Source organism: Bacillus rossius, chromosome 13 (genome assembly GCF_032445375.1).
Source record: "Bacillus rossius redtenbacheri isolate Brsri chromosome 13, Brsri_v3, whole genome shotgun sequence".
In the NCBI taxonomy this organism is placed as follows: Eukaryota; Metazoa; Arthropoda; class Insecta; order Phasmatodea; family Bacillidae; genus Bacillus; species Bacillus rossius.
The window spans coordinates 6655106-6672305 of NC_086340.1; the positions used below are offsets into that span (position 1 = coordinate 6655106).

Below are 17200 nucleotides of genomic sequence, written 5' to 3' on the forward strand. Positions count from 1 at the left end.
TCGTTTTGTCGTGTTTTTGTCTCGTTTCAACTGTTGTACTGAATTTTTTTTAGGGTTCAATATTTTTGTGCTGTCATCATATGTGTTTTTTTTTTTTTTTTCGTTCTCTTAGTCCATTTTCTCTGTTTTTTCTTTGTTTGTTGACCATATTCCTGTTATGGAATATTAAGTGATGTTTATATCCTGTTGACAACAGCAATTTTTTTGCTTAATTTGTGTTTTTGTCTTTTGGGTTGTTTGTAGTTTTCTTCTACAGACATGTGCTTAGCAATGGCGTATGTCCAAAAGCTTACATCAAGTCATGCACTCCCATTGCACAAATCTTTCAAAGATAATAAACACTTTTTCTCAAGTGTTAATTATTTTTTTTAATGACCAAACGGAGCTCGCTTTAAGGATAGCCACTTATAGTCTTATCACACGATATTGTTGCGTCCGGTATTTTTTCGACGCGCCGCGCCGGATTAAAACAGCAAGCGTCCTGCACTATACGAGCGATGTGCGCGGGTCCGTGCAATCAGTATCGAGCAATAAACCAGGGACATGTGACTCGGAACTTTCACCCTCCGGATGCGAGAAGCCTTCTTTTCACAGACGAGAGAGCCAAACGTCCGATCTTGCATCTGCGGTTTTTTTTCCATTGTAACTCATGATAACTAATGGTAAGAGACCTGTAAAATTCGCGATTTCAAATCCCTAAAGGATAGACTCCATGATCCTCTACGCACCTCGTGCAAATTACATCTGCTGATTGGTTACCGACTCGTAACACCTGTTGACTGGAATGAACGTGATTCGCTATATTCTTATGTTAAAGATTTTTCATTGGCCCAGAGTCCTTCAGATAAACTGCAGGCCCAATCACTGAAGCAAAATAATGTCAAAAGTATTTGGACTCTATCCTATCGCGAAATGAATCCGCGAATTTTACAGGTCTCTACTAATGGTCAATTAGGTTAGGTTAGCTACATTATAAACACTTTAAAACATTGTGGACCGGTTGATCCGGTTAGGATAGCTACATTAAAGATACTGTGAAATTATAAATAAAAAAAAAAAAGCGAGCGTGAACTTCGGGGAACTTCGGGTGTGGCTCTCTCCTCTGTGAAATGAAGGCTTTCCTCCGGATGCCCCTGTGGACTGAGGAATGCGTGAGGGGGAAATAATTCCCCGTGTGTCGCGACTCCCGTGGGAATGTTCTCTCCGAGGGTTGGTGCGCATGTGTGTGTGTGTGTGTGTGTGTGTGTGTGTGTGTGTGTGTGTGTTGGCTGGGAAGGGGGGGGGGGGGAACCGGACCTCCGAGGCTAGAGACTGAATACTCACTACGGGGTTTCAAGAGACCAGAACTGTACTCACACACTTTTTTGTCCTGCTCAAACATTCGCGCAGAACGAGGATTTTAATTACGCTTTATGTTGACATTAAAGGAGAACGCTTTCGACCGCATAGAAAATATGATGAACAGGTCCCCACACGACATTTATTCACGTCGTAAAAATTAAGCGAATGAAATATGGTATTTAAGTTCTGGTACGGACTGATTCCTAACAGCAATAATAAATAGCAATATTAAATGAATTGCCGCCTGGTTAGCAAATTTTGTAGAAAGCGAAATGAACTCCTATTCGTTAAAGAAATTACCCTTAGTTATTAAGATTTGGAAATCAAATCAGCGTATTCTTGCTGTAAGATTTTTTTTACTAGATTTAGTTTTGTTCAAATACACAAAAAAAATCACAAAAACTTATTTATTTGAAGAGGAAAAACCTTTTAAACTGCCTAAGGCGCCCATTGTAAAATGATGGCTATAACAAACACTTTAATTTAATATTCACGAAATATTTATTAAAAAATCATTTTTTTTTTAAATATTGGGCAAATGAAAATTATTTCTGATACACACACACTCCTACAAACACACACACACATACATATATATGAAACAAATTGACAAAAATTGTTTTTAATAAAGAACCTTTTGAAAAACTACATTGCGTGATAATTGTGTCTGTTCATTCAAAAAAAAAAATAGTGCGTGGAGTCCCTCCGCGCTGAAGAAGTGAAATATCGTAATGTGGAAATGAAATTAGGAAGGGGTAGAAATGGATTTTTAGTGAAATCATATTGTTTCTTTAAGACAAACTTTATTAACATTGCTTACAATTCACAATTGATCGCATCTTTTAATTATAATTTTCGAGTGGAGAAATATCCAAATATATAACATTTGCAATGGGATTATGGTAACTAAAGTAAGATACGAAATGTTTGAGTTCTGTTTTTTCAATATTTCTTGCAAAAAACTGCATCAATGGTAGTTCCCCCTTTGGTTTTCACGACGCTCACACTGTTTACTTCGCTGCATAGCAAGAACACCACGCGCATGTGCTTGGGATCTACCGGCTCACTCTCTTTTTGTCTCCTACTTTCTACCTTTGTGTTTCTTTCTTTCTCTCTCCCTCTTGCGTTGGAATATTGGACGCTACTCGTTGCTAACGCTCGCGCTGGCCTGTAACAGGTATACCTACTACGCGCATGCGTTCGAGTGCCACGCATTCACTCTCGATCTGTCTCTTTCTATTCCCCCTCCCCAGGAGCGTTGAACGTTTAACGCAACCTTGTTGGAAGTCGCATTAGAAGTTTCACTTCAATAATCTTCCTTGCTGAGGTTTCGATTCAGTACACACCAGGATGGCAACCATATTGGCAGTGCGATTGGTAGGAAGGTGCTCAGCAACTACATCAGCGTGCTAGTCCCTGGGCACCGTCGGACAGCGTGGTCGGACAGCGTGGTCGGACAGCGAGGTCGGACAGCGTGGTCGGACAGCGTGGTCGGACAGCGGACAGACGCGAACTGCGCGAATGTGGCAGGCCGTTAAGGCCCCGCCTACCCGGGCACACACACGGCGCACAGAGCTTCAAGAAAAACAACGCGATTTGATAACTACTCAAGATATCCGAGTGGGGGTCTGCTTACGAAAAGCATTTTAAGAGTTCGCTGAGGCCCGAAAAGTACTTTTGATTTTGGATCAAGTTTTTAAACTGTATTTTTTTTAGAAGAGTTAAAAATGGCTAGAGAAAAAAAACGCATGTTTTCAGAGTAATTTTTAGGCGTAAAACAACCGGTACAGATTCTCGAAAGCACTTAAAGGGACTTGCATTACACATTTATCTTCATTTCTCGGCCATATAGTGTTACGGTCTCCGCTCCTGTGACGACGAGAAGACTGCGCGCCAGTCCAGAGGAGACACCGCGCTAGAATCACCAGCGAGCGTCGCGCTTATCATCCCGCCTCGTCGACACAGATACACCCCTGACGAGGCGGCGGGCCTAACTCCGCGCGCGTGCGCAGTAGGGGAGAAAATACGACCCCAGACGCGCACTCTTTATCTCTCCAACTGCTGACTTGAAGCTCGTGGCTGAAGAAGAGGTACTGGGAAGGGGTAGGGGGTGGAGCGTGGCTTTTGGCTTCTGTGCGCGCGCAGACTTGCACACCTGTCACTCGCCTCTTCCTCGTCTCATCTGTCATTCACTCGTCATACGCTCAGTTAGTACTTTCGTACTAGATCTAGTACTTTTATAAGTTTTTTAGTGGTCTAGTACATTAACGCTCAGGTCTAGTACTTTTTTTTCTTTAATATAATAATATTACAGTAACGCCAATATGTGTTATTATTAAGCATAATTATTTTTAAAAACTAAGGAATGTATGTGTGTGGTGTGATATTTAAGTTAAGAGCATTGCAATTTCATAATAACTTCCTAAATTGTCAAAACCATAACAAATTATAATTTCAATTCTATATTTTATAATTCTATAATTCAATTCTATAATTTCAAATCTAGTACTTTTTTCTCGCCTAAGTTGGTACAAAATATTTTTTCCTTGTGGATACCCTGCATCCGCTTCCCGGTCGACGCGTTCAAGCCAGGCGGAAGACTCGGAACAGGAAGGATTTACGAGGAAGGAAGGGGGAGGGGGATAATATGCTGGAACCGTGATAGCGCGACAGCAAAAACATCGTGTTGTAAATGAAAGTTTCTCCAACCCAGCAAACAATAAATAAATATTCTTGATAAAAAAATATACGCTAATCACTGACTCACGGACTGACTCTGTAACGCTGTGTGAAATCTGTTTCCATGCGCTTACTGTGTAGCATTTCCATTGCTCTTTGCTAACCTGTTCCTCCCAGCATTGCTGCCGAGTCCGTGGCGCAAAGATAATGTGCATAGAGTCATATTTTGACGAGGTCCATAGTTTCTGCATTTTCCAGTGATAAATATAGCGAGGAGTGGCTTAGTTTGCAACGTTTCGGCCGCGTACATCTCTTCAATGTAATCGCCACCTCGTTCCAAGTTTACTTCGCAACGCTACACCAATTTCTTTAACCCCTCTGTATAGACGTTCGCCGCCGGGAAATAAAACAAGTTGACAATAGTAAATTTGTAATTTTTGCTGTAATTGTTCCCCCATGTTTCATTTAATCAACCAAAATGGCTCCCTTTTCTTCCTAAAAAAAAAAAAAAAAATTGGTTGTCTGTAAAGTCGGTTTAGGGACGATAGTTTAACGTGACAACGTCATAACAAAACACTGATGAAATGATTGCATACTTTTATGAATAAAATTGAATAATTTTAATTGAATTATCACTATTTTCTATGGATACAAAGAAGGAGTGAAACGAAATATACAACTTAATTGATAAATTTACTTTTATTTGCAATCATTAATTCAAATATGTTTATTACTTTAACGAAGAGATTATTTTAACTATAACTTTTATACATGTTTGCTATTTAACTTCTTCCAATCTGTGTTATTCTGTTAAGGATAGGACGATGATAGGAAAAGTAGGAAACGAATGGGAGTGTTTCAAGTTTAATGTGTCTCGAAAAAGTCAAATCGATGGTTGTTCCAACGTTCCAATCGAGTGGAAGAGAGATAGATGCGGCGCAAGCGTACAATGAGCGTAACGGGACACCGCGTGACGGGACAATGTGCGTAACGGGACAATGAGTCATCCTTTTTCGTGCAAGCAGCCGGCGTTCATCGATTTATTAGACGTTGTCACGTCAAAAAAAAAAGGTAGCCTTCATTTTTCGACTATAGTACGGAAATCGCTCAAACGTTTTCCGGGAGATGTTTACTGAGCGCCTGCACTTAGGCTACACGCATTGCGTACTCGAAGTTCACGAAGCCTCTGGCCGAGGCGTGCCTTCCATTCCCAGGCGGCGAACTTCTGTGCATGAGTATTTATGTTCCGTTCGCTGAAACAACATTCATAGAGAAAGGAAAAATTCGCTAATTCATTTCGCGACAGGCTAAAATACAAATAGTTATACCTCAGTGCTGCCTCTGCCATTGGTTCACAACTCACCTGGATGACTCTGGGCCAATGAGAAACACCCGACCAAAGCTGTATCGAATCACAGGCTGCTACGCTGGAACGTCTAACAAGACAGCAGCCAATTAGTGGAGTGGCATTTGACCGAGTGTAAGTAGAACTGTGGGAGTTCACCGGTACCTAAACATTACTGTTTGCTTGTGATCATAAAGGCGGGGGGCCTGAACCAGAGGGACATGTTCTTACCTGTTCACGGAACTCGCCCGCCGAGTACACAATCGCGGAGAGACTTAGAGACGTAAGTTCCCGGAAACCCGACCGTCGAGTTCCGCTGGCTCGCCGCGAGACAAGCCGAGCCGAGCGCAAACAAACTTCACCCGCCGCAAGAACAAACGGAAGTCGATGATTGGCTGGGGCGCCGTGTTCAAATTCCCCGATCGGGTGTGTTTGGATTCCGCGAACTTCATTCCGTTACAGCCCGTCGCAGCGCCGTGGCAGCACCGTGGTCACACACATTTTCCGTTCCTTACGACTTCCGTTCCACTCGCGAAATTTGTCCTACCAAATGCCGCACACCGAGAGATACGATGTTACATTAAAAATATTGTTATGATTAGGGACCGGAAATATTCGCGGGTTCAAGACCTCTAGGATGAACTCCATAGTTCTACGTACACTCGGTCAAATGCCACCCACTCATTGGCTGCTGTCTTGTGAGACATTCCAGCGTAACAGCCTGTGATTCGATAAAGCTTTGGTCGGGTGTTTCTCATTGGCCCAGAGTCATCAAGGTGAGTTGTGAACCAATAGCAGAGGCGGCACTGAGGTATAACTATTTGTAATTTATAGCCTATCGCGAAATGAATTCGCGAATTTTTCCGGTCTCTAGTTATGATTTATGATGGGGGAAAACTGGGTTAGTAAGGGATTGCTCAAATATTTTTATTACATTTCTAATAATTACTAATATTTACATTAATAAATAATTGTACTTAGAAATTTCCGCTCACAAATCACTGGCACTTGAAAACGTTTATTCGCAAGTCACTCAATGTCTTGTCAAGATCCGCGGTTCGCACTCCTCGCTGGAGCTAGGCTCAGCAGTGGTTCGCCCCTCACCTCGCGCCTGTCCACGCACACATTCTCGGGCCACTCAGTCGCACTCTCTCAATCCCGTCGCTCCGCGTCGCGCCACTCTCGAGGGGGTCTCTCTCCCTCCTCGCCGATGTCGCACTTCCCTTCACTCTCGGAACTCGCTCGGAACTCCCACTGAGGCCGGCGTCGCTGCTTAAGTACCTGGGGCGCCCTCCTCGAACCGACGAGAACGGCCGTGACGAGTCGCGTCATACCGGGCCGACCCGACGCCCGAACAGTACAGAAGGGCGGCGTTCATTCTCGCCACACCGCGCGGCGGCCCGCGGAATTCCCAAGGCCGCTCAGCGGTAGATAGCAGCGCCGAGGCAGGACGATGCGTCGGGTGTGGATAGGGGGGAAGGGGGATAGCTACGACCCTTGTAATCCGGCCAGGCGCGCGTGGCATGCCTTACGTCAGTGGCCGTGCAGGGCCACCAGCCAGCTCCGAACCTGGTCTCTCGCGTCCGTTAACAACATTCTCATAAACGGTTGATTTTTTTGTTTGTAGTGTGAGACATAATTTTAACGTGCTCGGTGCCGGGATTTTAAGTTGGCCGACCTGGCAACACTGCGCGGGCGATCCGACCTCCCGTCGGATCGGACGAAGAGGAACGATTCTCTCGTAGATGGGGGGGGAGGGTGTTTCCCTTCAGACCAGTCGGGGACGCGGAAGAATTCAGTTCCCCTCCCTCCCCCCCCCCCCCAACTAACCACGATTCTCTTCCGCGCCCCACCCACGCAGTGTTTCCTCCCAGCGCCGCTGTTCCGCCCCGCTGGAGCGCTAGCGTCGCCTCTCTCAGCCCCCCCCCCCTTCTCTCTCTCTCTCCCCTGCAGCGGAGAGCTGCAGTCCGTTCAGACCTGGGTTCTGTGCAATTCTGTCCCTGCCCGAACACGCCCGAATATTCACCTTCGGCCAACCTCGGGATTTGTTTTATTTTTGCGCAGGAAAAATGAATTCAAATATTAAAAGTGGCCGGTTAGGTTAGCTACATTAAAACACTTTAAAACACTATGGACGGTTAGTTAGGTAAGTATAGCTAAATTAAAATAAACAGAGAAATATAAATATATATAAATAAACCCGAGGCTGGCCGAAGGTGAATATTCGGGCGTGTTCGGGCAGGGACAGAACTTGATGGACATCTTAGGCTTCCCAGATCAGACAGTCGCGTACTACATTATACCTGCGTGGTTATTTCTCACATACACTCTTTTTTTTTAGAATGTAATTCAACCTGAAGATGCAGGTATTATGGTAAACTATTTTGTAAGTTGAAACTGAACTTTAATTATATAATTATTTTTCTCAACAATGACCACACAGCGAGCATGTTCTGGAGTGGCGTCGCCGCTGACGCACTCTCCTCCTCTACCTGTTCCCCCACCAAGTACCTGACTATTACCCAAATTGGAATCTGAATTATCTCAACGCTCAAAAATCGTAGCCTCCTCGGCAAAAAAGTTTCTCTTCAAAATTTAAAAAAAAAAAATTGCGTAGGGTTGGGCCCGGGCCCTCGACCCTGGGGTCCACCCAGCCCCATCCTTGTGGGGGCTACGCGCTGTGCACGAGTGAAGAAGAAAAATATAACAGTAACGGTAACGCACAAGATTCGACCGCCGTGTTCCACAACATATCGCTCCCCAGTAGCGCGTAGTAGGAAAAATTCGCGGGTTCAATGACCTGCAGGATGAACTTCATAGTTCTACGTACACTCGGTCAAATGCCACCCACTCATTGGCTGCTGTCTTGTGAGACGTCCCAACGTAGCAGCCTGTGATTCGATAAAGCTTTGGTTGGGTGTTTCTCATCGGCCCAGAGTCATCCAGGTGAGTTGTGAACCAATAGCAGAGGCAGCACTGAGGTATAACGATTTGTATTTTAGCCTATCGCGAAATGAATTCGCGAATTTTTCCGGTCTCTACTGATACGCAATGGCTTGTGTTTTTTTTTTTTTAAATTGGGAACCCAGCATTAGGTCCGTTCTACAAAGACTTGGAAACGAGTCGTTACCGTGGTGCGACTTCCAAAAGTTTTTTATATGGTTTTTCGTTTCATGGTCCATAGACCCCAAAACCATCGTCAACTCTAAAGTTTATATAAATAATTAAATCCGTTATTATTAATTTAAAACTCCTAAACTTTATCTAAAACCCTTGACGGAAACAATTTTCTATGAAACGAACTATTACAGTAAAACAGAGGTTGACATTAAAAAAATTTAAAAAAAAAAAAACTTCTCTAGTTCTCTAGTATCAAATTTGGTAGGAATTTATTTTTAACCCTTTTAATATTACTTTAAATCTTGGTCCCAAAAAAATTTATAAGACTATATGTTGGGATGAAAAATATTTGTTAAAGGTAAAAAAAATTATTGCATAACAATCTTAGTATATATAAAATGATTTTTTTTTTTAAAGTCTTTCAATGCTGGATGCATTGAGTTAAATCATTCAAAATATTCTTGCTGTATGTAGTATGAGAAAATGTTTAATGTATAAATTTTTGAATACTAGTGAACATTAAGTATGTTGTGGACGTTAAGTTATTAAAAAGTTCCCGGAGTTTATAGAAGTGATAATTTTTTTTGTGTGTGCGTTTGGAGGGACGTGATGTTGAAAGGGAAGGGAACGCGTGTAAATGTTTCCTGCGGAATGTTTCAGCTGATGAAAGTGTTTGAGTGAGTGGGAGTGGGGTGGAAGGGGTCTTCGTGCCAGGTCTAATGGCGTCGTGCGCTGCAGTTAGGCCCCTGTATGCGGGGCGGTGAGGCTCACCAACCCTCTTGCAACCCTCTGAAACCCTCCTAGGACTAACCCCCCAACCCCCAGAGGGATAAAAAAAAAATTAATCATCTTCAGTCCGCACCTAAAGTTTGCAAGCTTGGTTCCTGTGTGTGTGTGTGTGCGTGTGTTGTTTTTTTTTTTTTTTTAGCTGTCAATTTAATTTTTTCTTCTGATACATTGCTCAGTACTTTTTTTTTAACTTTAGTAATACTACTCTTAAAAATAAAATACAACCCTTGTGATGACGACTTTTCAAGAAATGAGTATGAAACAGCTTTTCAAGTTTCGATGTCACACGCCATGTTATTTTTTTTCTTTTCGCTTTTTTTATTTAAGTGATATTTTCTAAAAATGTTACCTCTGTAACTCCCTTGCCACAAATATTTTCAGCACAATGATACACGTCTATTTTGGCCATTTGAGTTGCGGGAATAACATAAACAAATAAATTACAAAAAAAAAACACGTCTGCATTAAAAAAATATATTTTAAATTATATTTTAATTTATAATTTAACTATCTGATAAAAAATAAAATTAAATTTTTTTCCTTTTTATCAAAACTTATTCAGTGTTTGTTCTTAAAAATCTAATAATAAAATAAATAAAATATTTTGTCGAAAAAAAATTGTGTTCTTTTATGGTTGCAGGGGTGTCGCATTTCTCCAGAGTCCTTGAAGACACAGGGGAAAACATCGCAGTGGAAGAGGTAATGTACCAACATGTCCTGTCTTTAGAGACCTGCAAAATTCGCGGATTCATTCGGTGATAGGCTTCGAAGTCAAACACATATACCTCTTAGATAATTTTGCTATTGGCTTACTGTTCATCAGGACGAATCTCATCCAGTTATAAACCCTCAACCAAAGAAGGTTCAAATCACAGACAAACCAGCTGAGACGACTTACAAGTCGGCAGCCAATGAACTTGCGTTATTTTCCCGAGTGTAAAGTGGTATGTGCAGTCTATCCTGAAGGCCATCGAAACCGCGAATTTTGCAGGTCTCTACCTATCTTGGGGTTACTGGAAAAAAAGTTGGTAACCATCAGAAATAGTCTCAAGTATCTTCCTGTCAACAAATGAAACCAAATACTATGTAATTACTTGCCGAATCAGCCAATGACTGCAACAACTCAAGTAATAAGCTCAGCACTTTCCGATTTATTTCCGATACCGAAATAGATTTCTTTACTACAGATACGATAAAAACACCCAGATTCAAGTAACTCGATTCGCTAACTTTTTTTTTCCCATTAACCTCACTAATGAAGGATGTACCTATGTTTTCTTTAGCTTTGAATAAATCCCTGAGCTAAATTGTTGTTTATTAGTAGACGGAGAAAAATTTCATGAAGGTAGTCTTATTTAATGCTTTCATAATCTGTAACTTTAACGTTGAAGTTAATAGGCGTTAAAGGCTATTTGCCGAATTATCTTTGGTTATGTTACTTACAGTGACAAATACACTGTGACTTTGAAATGGAAGCTGCAAAAATATTGTTTATTCAAAAAATATTCTACGCAGCTACCCTGCTTTTAAAATTTTGTCCTTCAAAAAATTTTTATGTAGTGAATTTACATATCAAATAAATATATTCAAATTATCTGCCTTTAAAGCTTCTTAAGCTATTCAAGACAAAACTCTAACACATGTCGTTTCCAAATAAAATAAAATCTTCTTTAAAACACTGTTACAAACATTAATCTAGAATTTAATTACTGTTTTCACGGAAAGTTTTAATTTGCGTATACATTAACCCAAAAGTACGTGCCTTCAGTAAGAGACATTAATGCGATTAAGAACTTTTCTCATTAGAGAAGAAAATTTCAGGTAATTTTTCTGTAGTAGCTTATATAACTTTAACTTTAACTAGACAATAGTTTTTACAAGTTTTCTAGTTTAATAACAAGAGTTATCTGGAAAAATTTTTTTCCAAATCGTACAGTATTTTTTTTATGTCCACAAACGTGTTTACCCATGAATTATTATTTTATAATTCCGGCACCCGAAACTTAAATGACTGGAATCGACGCAACTTATTATTAAAATTTAACGTAATTTTTACACATCTTTGTTTTAATTTCTGTGTTTTAAATTTGTATTAATTTATAATGAAAATTAATTAATTTTTTTTTCTACTGGAGTACACAATAAAGGTCGTTTTAAAACTGATTAAAAATACTTCCACATAGTTTTTATGTATTATTGTTTTAACTAACAAAATTTTGTGGTGAACAGAAAAAAAATTCAGTGCCTTTACAAAAGATTCTTTTGGAAACCAGTTGCAAAAAAATATATTGTAACTTTTACAACACATGGCTATGATTATTCATGTAAATATGAAATACCTTTATCAAGATAATACTGAGAATTTCTTACGAAAATTGGCGCATAATTTTATAGTTTCATTGATGTTTAATTCAAACATTTTTTTTTTAAATCATGGAAAATATAATTGAATTGCACTTTATTTTAGTTTATTATACTTATTAATGTGCGCAGTTAATACTGGAAAGCTATTCAGGGAACGGTTTACAAATAACTTTAACTATTGAAGGTACTCGGACAACATACAGCACAAATGCCCGGATAAGAATCTGAGCCCAGTATTACTGCGAAAAATATTTTGTAGTGACACATTTGTTTTCACGTAAATCTACAAATTTACAAATATAATGTACAGATGTACAAATCCTAATGTAATTTTACATGAATATTTCTGTTCCATTTACAAAAAAAAAATATGTTGCGTGTACTTATGTATGCGCGTTAGAAGTTATACTTCCTTGGCGTAATAAAAACTAACTTTAATTTTGCATGCAAATAATTAATAGAAATAAAATAATGAAAGAACTGTAGTGCTAATGTAAATACAGTTAGTAAAATATAAATACAATCAAATCAAAAAATAAACATTAATCATCGATTTCACCATTTTGTATGGAGAATTATGACTGGTCCTTGCTTTCAATGAGAATTCCGATTTCCCCGCGAAGAATTTTAAGCGGTTGAATTCAATTTCTGGCTCGCCGACACTTGACCGGAGCGGAAATGGTGCTTTTTCCTTGTGATTTGCGGCCGTCTGCAAGAGAAGCCACTGCCTTGTTTGACCGATGTTTGCTATTTAACTTCTTCCAATCTGTGTTATTCTGTTAAGGATAGGACGATGATAGGAAAAGTAGGAAACAAATGGGAGTGTTTCAAGTTTAATGTGCCTCGAAAAAGTCAAATCGATGGTTGTTCCAATCGAGTGGAAGAGAGATAGATGCGGCGCAAGCGTACAATGAGCATAACGGGACACAGCGTAACGGGACAAGGTACGTAACGGGACACTTTTTCGTGCGTGCAGCCGGCTTTCATCGATTTATTACACGTCGTCACGTCAAAAACTGTACGCCCCTCGTTTGGGAAGTCGCGTGCTCGTACGACGCCGCAAGCGAGATCTGACGCAACCCGGGCAAGGTTATGTTTCCCCGTCGTGCCTTTGCACGCCGATAGCATTTTATCGCCGGGTAATTCCCAGACCGCGAAGAAGGCGTATAGCGTGTGGCCGCACCGTTACTTCGCCTCGGATATTCGTTGTTACCTGGGCGTGGGTCCGACTGGAATATTTTTCCCGTTCAGCCATGCAAATAAGCTCATGGAAAATCACTTGATAATGGTTTTTGCGGTAATAAATTCTCCGTGGCTTTTTTTTTTTTTGGGGGGGGGGGGGGGAGAGAGAGAGAGAAATATCCGTCGCTGCGAACTGTCAGTTCATACGCCACTTTTCCACCGGTTCGGGCTTTTTTTAGTTTTGCCACTCGCGTTACAACATTACCTTTTATTTTTTTTCGTCCATACGTCTGACACTCAATCAGTTCTTACTTTGCCGAAGAACATGTTTCCTCAACTATCAAGGAAAAGGTAGAAGTAAAGGCCAGCTTTGGAGAAGGAAAGATACGGAAAATGGTGACTGGGAAACAAAGAATTTCGGAAGTTGAAAGCACCTAAATTAGAAGGAAAACGCACTTAGTAGAAATCTGAAGAAAAAAATATTAATTAATTAATTTAAGACTAACGTATTTCAAGTTGTAGACCGTTACAGAATAGACCGTTTCATAGAAGACCTTCGTAGAGAATACCTAAGCAGACGTGCAGAATAGACCTTCGAAGAGAAGACCTTGGTAGGAATTTGTAGAGCAGATCTTTGTAGAGTAGACCGTTTAAAAGAAGAGATATGTAGAGAAGACCTTGGTATACTTTTTGTAGTAGAATGTACATTTGAAGAGTAGACCGTTGCAGAGTAGACCTTTCTAGAACAGACTGGGGCCGATGCGGTTTTCGCCGCGTCCCATTGCCAATATTCATTCGGCCGTGTTCCTTTCCCACTAATGCCTTACCACCCTCCCTCCATAACTCCTTCCTATGAAGAGAGGGGGTGCTTATATTAAGGGAAGGGGTGGGAGACGTAACCCATTATGCGAAAAAAAAGGGGGGGGGGGGGGGGCTCACTTCACGCTGCGTTCAAGTGCCGGCGAGAGTCAGAAATTGAAATTCAACCGCTTAAAATTCTTTGCGGGAAATTGGAATTCTCATTGCAAGTACAGGACCAGTCATAATTCTCCATACAAAATGGTGAAAGCGATGATTAATGTTCAATTTGTTCGTACGAATTGTATCACGTGATGCTTCACTTATAGGATGTGTTCCATGTTGATGTCGTAATGACAGTCGCTCTAACAAATTTCGGCGAACGCGTCACAATGTTTCTTACACACACACACACACACACACACACACACACATATATGACTTACCATGTATTGTCATTAAATCCTTCGTTACGCATATTTATTATCCCGAATGTGAGGGAAATTTTGCGAAAAGTAAGGCAGGAATGCATGCGTGAGGATATGTAAAATATGTATTTTTTAAATTTTTCATCATTTTTGTTCATTAAGCCATGTTGGTTATTTAATTTTCCTGTCATTTCTATTACGTGAAGCTTTTAGTGTGAACATATTACCACAGAGATCTTGCGTTTTATATTTCCTCTCAAATTTTCTTGTACAAATATTTTCTAATTGAGTTAAAGAATTTAACGCAATTCTTTATGAATGTGGTCACTTGGGTGACCTTTCAAGCTCGAGAATAAAGTTTAGTAAACACCCAGTGAGAAAATTAGTGAACAACGATAAATGCAAGATAGTAATTGAAATAACTTCACGGGTAAAATCCTTAATTATTGAAACGGAAAGAAAATGTTACAACCAACTCTGTCAATGAAACCGAGCCGTTAGACGCACAGCGCATGCAAAACTGTTGCAGTTGATCTACGGCTATTATCAGAGCTGTACTTTATATCTTTCAGTTTTTTTTGTTGTGTCGTCGGGGCTTGTGTTTCCTTTAGGTTGGTCATAATCTCCAGTGCTTTACTCAACAATGTCTCTCAACTCGCTCGACTGGTTACATTAGTATTTTTGACGCGAATACGTCTTTAAAATTGCTTCCACAGTGGGAGGCAATTAAAATAAAAGACTAGTGATAACAAAATCGGGGGATATAGTTTGGTGTTGCAGCTACATATCTATAATCTCCATACAAAATTTAATTACACCACTGGATAGCTAAAGGATCAAAGAATTCGTTACACTAAGTGAGGACTGTGACGCATCGCGCGCGGTGGAGAGGGAAGCGCCGCCATTTTGAGGTCATTTTCCTACGTTTTCGAGATTTCCATTTAGTATAACTTTTGACTCGGAGAAGCTACGACGTTCGTTTGAGTTTCAATTGTCAGCTCTCGTCAAAATCTATCGATTGCATATAAAAAACATTAGTGTAAAATCGTTGCAGTGAATATATATGGTATTAAAATAAAAATAGCGTATTTTATATTTTGCATAGATAATATTACCTGTTACGTACACTTATTCACGTACAACACACGGTCGTGTCCATAACACAGCCACACCCCATTTTTCATTCTTTTTTTAACTCCTGTTGTGCAGCCAAATAAAACAGTGATGACACTTTTTTTCAACACACACTGTCAAAAATTTTCACCTTAAATTTCCGAATAACGCTGGTTACAAGTTACCCGGGAATCTTCGTAATTTTGCTGTTTATCTTCGAAAGTTTACGGTACTGTGTTAAAGTATTTTAAACATGGATCGACAGTAATAATATTATTATTATTATTATATTGACGAAACATTCATAACCCTGTTAAATATATACAGCAAACACATTTAATTTTTCCCTCCTCCAAGCTTGTGTTCACCCTGTTTATGACGAAATACTCAACTCAGAAGTTGAAATCGGGCGTTGTTCCTACGAAGATCCAATTATCTGAGATTACGAATAACTCTTCGTTTATTTGATCTAAGTGGACAAAACTAAATTTTTATTCCCGCATTGTTGTATTTGTATCGATACAAATCGATACAAATACAACAATGCGGGAATAAAAAATTAGTTTTGTCCACTTGGATGGTTCGGATGAAACACCGCGCGACCGAGGTGACTTGGCTTGAGCGAGGGGGAGGGGGTGGAGGACGCAACAGGTCGGGCAGGGCTATCTCACCCTCACGCAACCCTTCGTGAGGTCCACAATTGCTGTCAACCACCCTCCATCCCCCATCCTTCCCTTCCAGTTCCAGGGGCAATTCATCAGCTACACCCCACCCTCCTCGCTCTTCTGTTGTTATTGGCTAGGGAGCAGATGGAGGGGAGGGGAAGTATGGTCCTCTCTAATTGGCACCGCATCGAGGATCGACACAGCGCCAGGGAGGGTGGAAAATTGGGGCTATCGGAGGACTAAAAATACCGGCAGGGCAGTGTAATTTTCTCTCCCCCCCCCCCCCCCCAAAAAAAAAAAAACCACCACCCAACAGAAAATGTTTTTCCAGACCGGCCGGTTGTTAAAAAATTTGCAGTATTTGTCCGTGTTTCGTGGCTGGCCGGGTGTGTGTGTGTGTTTCAGTCACGTGCCTAACTTGTCGCCACACCGACCATTAGCTGGCCGAAAAGAGAGAGAAAAAAAGGGGGGTTGTCTGTAAAGTCGGTTTACGGACGATAATTTTACGTGATAAAGTCAGAAGAAAACATTGATGAAAATTTTCATACTTTTTTTAACGTATCAAATATTATTTAGTTTTTTGCAAATTTAATTTAAATATTTTTTTTAAAAATATAATCACGAACAATTAGTTAAAAAGCCCGCCTTAAGGCGATTGGTGCATGGAAAATATTACGACAAAACTAATTTAACTGTACATATTTATTTTTGATGCTTCTTTTTAAGACATAATATACCTAGGATATTTTTAATAAACTTTTTTTTACTGAGTTATGTCATTTTAAATGCATTTATTTTTATTCCAAGCCAGAATTATTTAGAAAACACATAATTATGTTAAACTTAAGTATAGTTCAAGAAATGAGTGTACGAATAGGTTTCTGCACATATAAAAGTAAGAAGAAAAAATTTTCATCGTCAAAATTACAGTTTAATATTGACAATTTCCATTGATCACTGCTGGAATACTTCAGGAGCGATTTAAAGAATAAATTTAAATGAAAATGAAAACATAATTGGCAGAACACTATTGAGTTATATATATATTTTCATATCCTTTTGTTTTTGATACGATCCGACTCAAAACACGCCCTCTGGAGTGACAGTTCTAGTGCTGCGTGTAAAACTCTCGCCGCCGGGAAGAATGTCCCCGCGACGTGGCGCTGAGGGCGGCGCTTGTCGCAACCAGGTAGTCCGGCGGAGCTCCAGCCGGCGGGCCGCAGCCTGCGGGTGGGGAGGGGGAAGAATGGGGTGTAGAGGGATGACGAGAGAGGAGACCGAATAAATGAAGGGTCTGTCAAGGTCGCGCTCATGGAGCTAATATACAGTAATACATCTGGAGAGGACAAGGGAAGACCAGCAGAGGATGCGAGGTG

At 40.5% G+C, this 17200-nt stretch overlaps 1 protein-coding gene across 3 annotated transcripts in view; it reads left to right on the forward strand.

The window, feature by feature from the left end:
- The window catches only part of LOC134538147 (otoferlin-like), a 171314-nt gene that overhangs the window by 23483 nt on the left and 130631 nt on the right, over positions 1-17200 (forward strand). For all 3 annotated transcript variants that reach the window (XM_063379189.1, XM_063379190.1, XM_063379191.1), the window contains exon 2: positions 9915-9973. In XM_063379189.1, coding sequence (XP_063235259.1) covers positions 9915-9973 — 59 coding nt within the window. The remainder of the gene's footprint in view (positions 1-9914; positions 9974-17200) is intronic.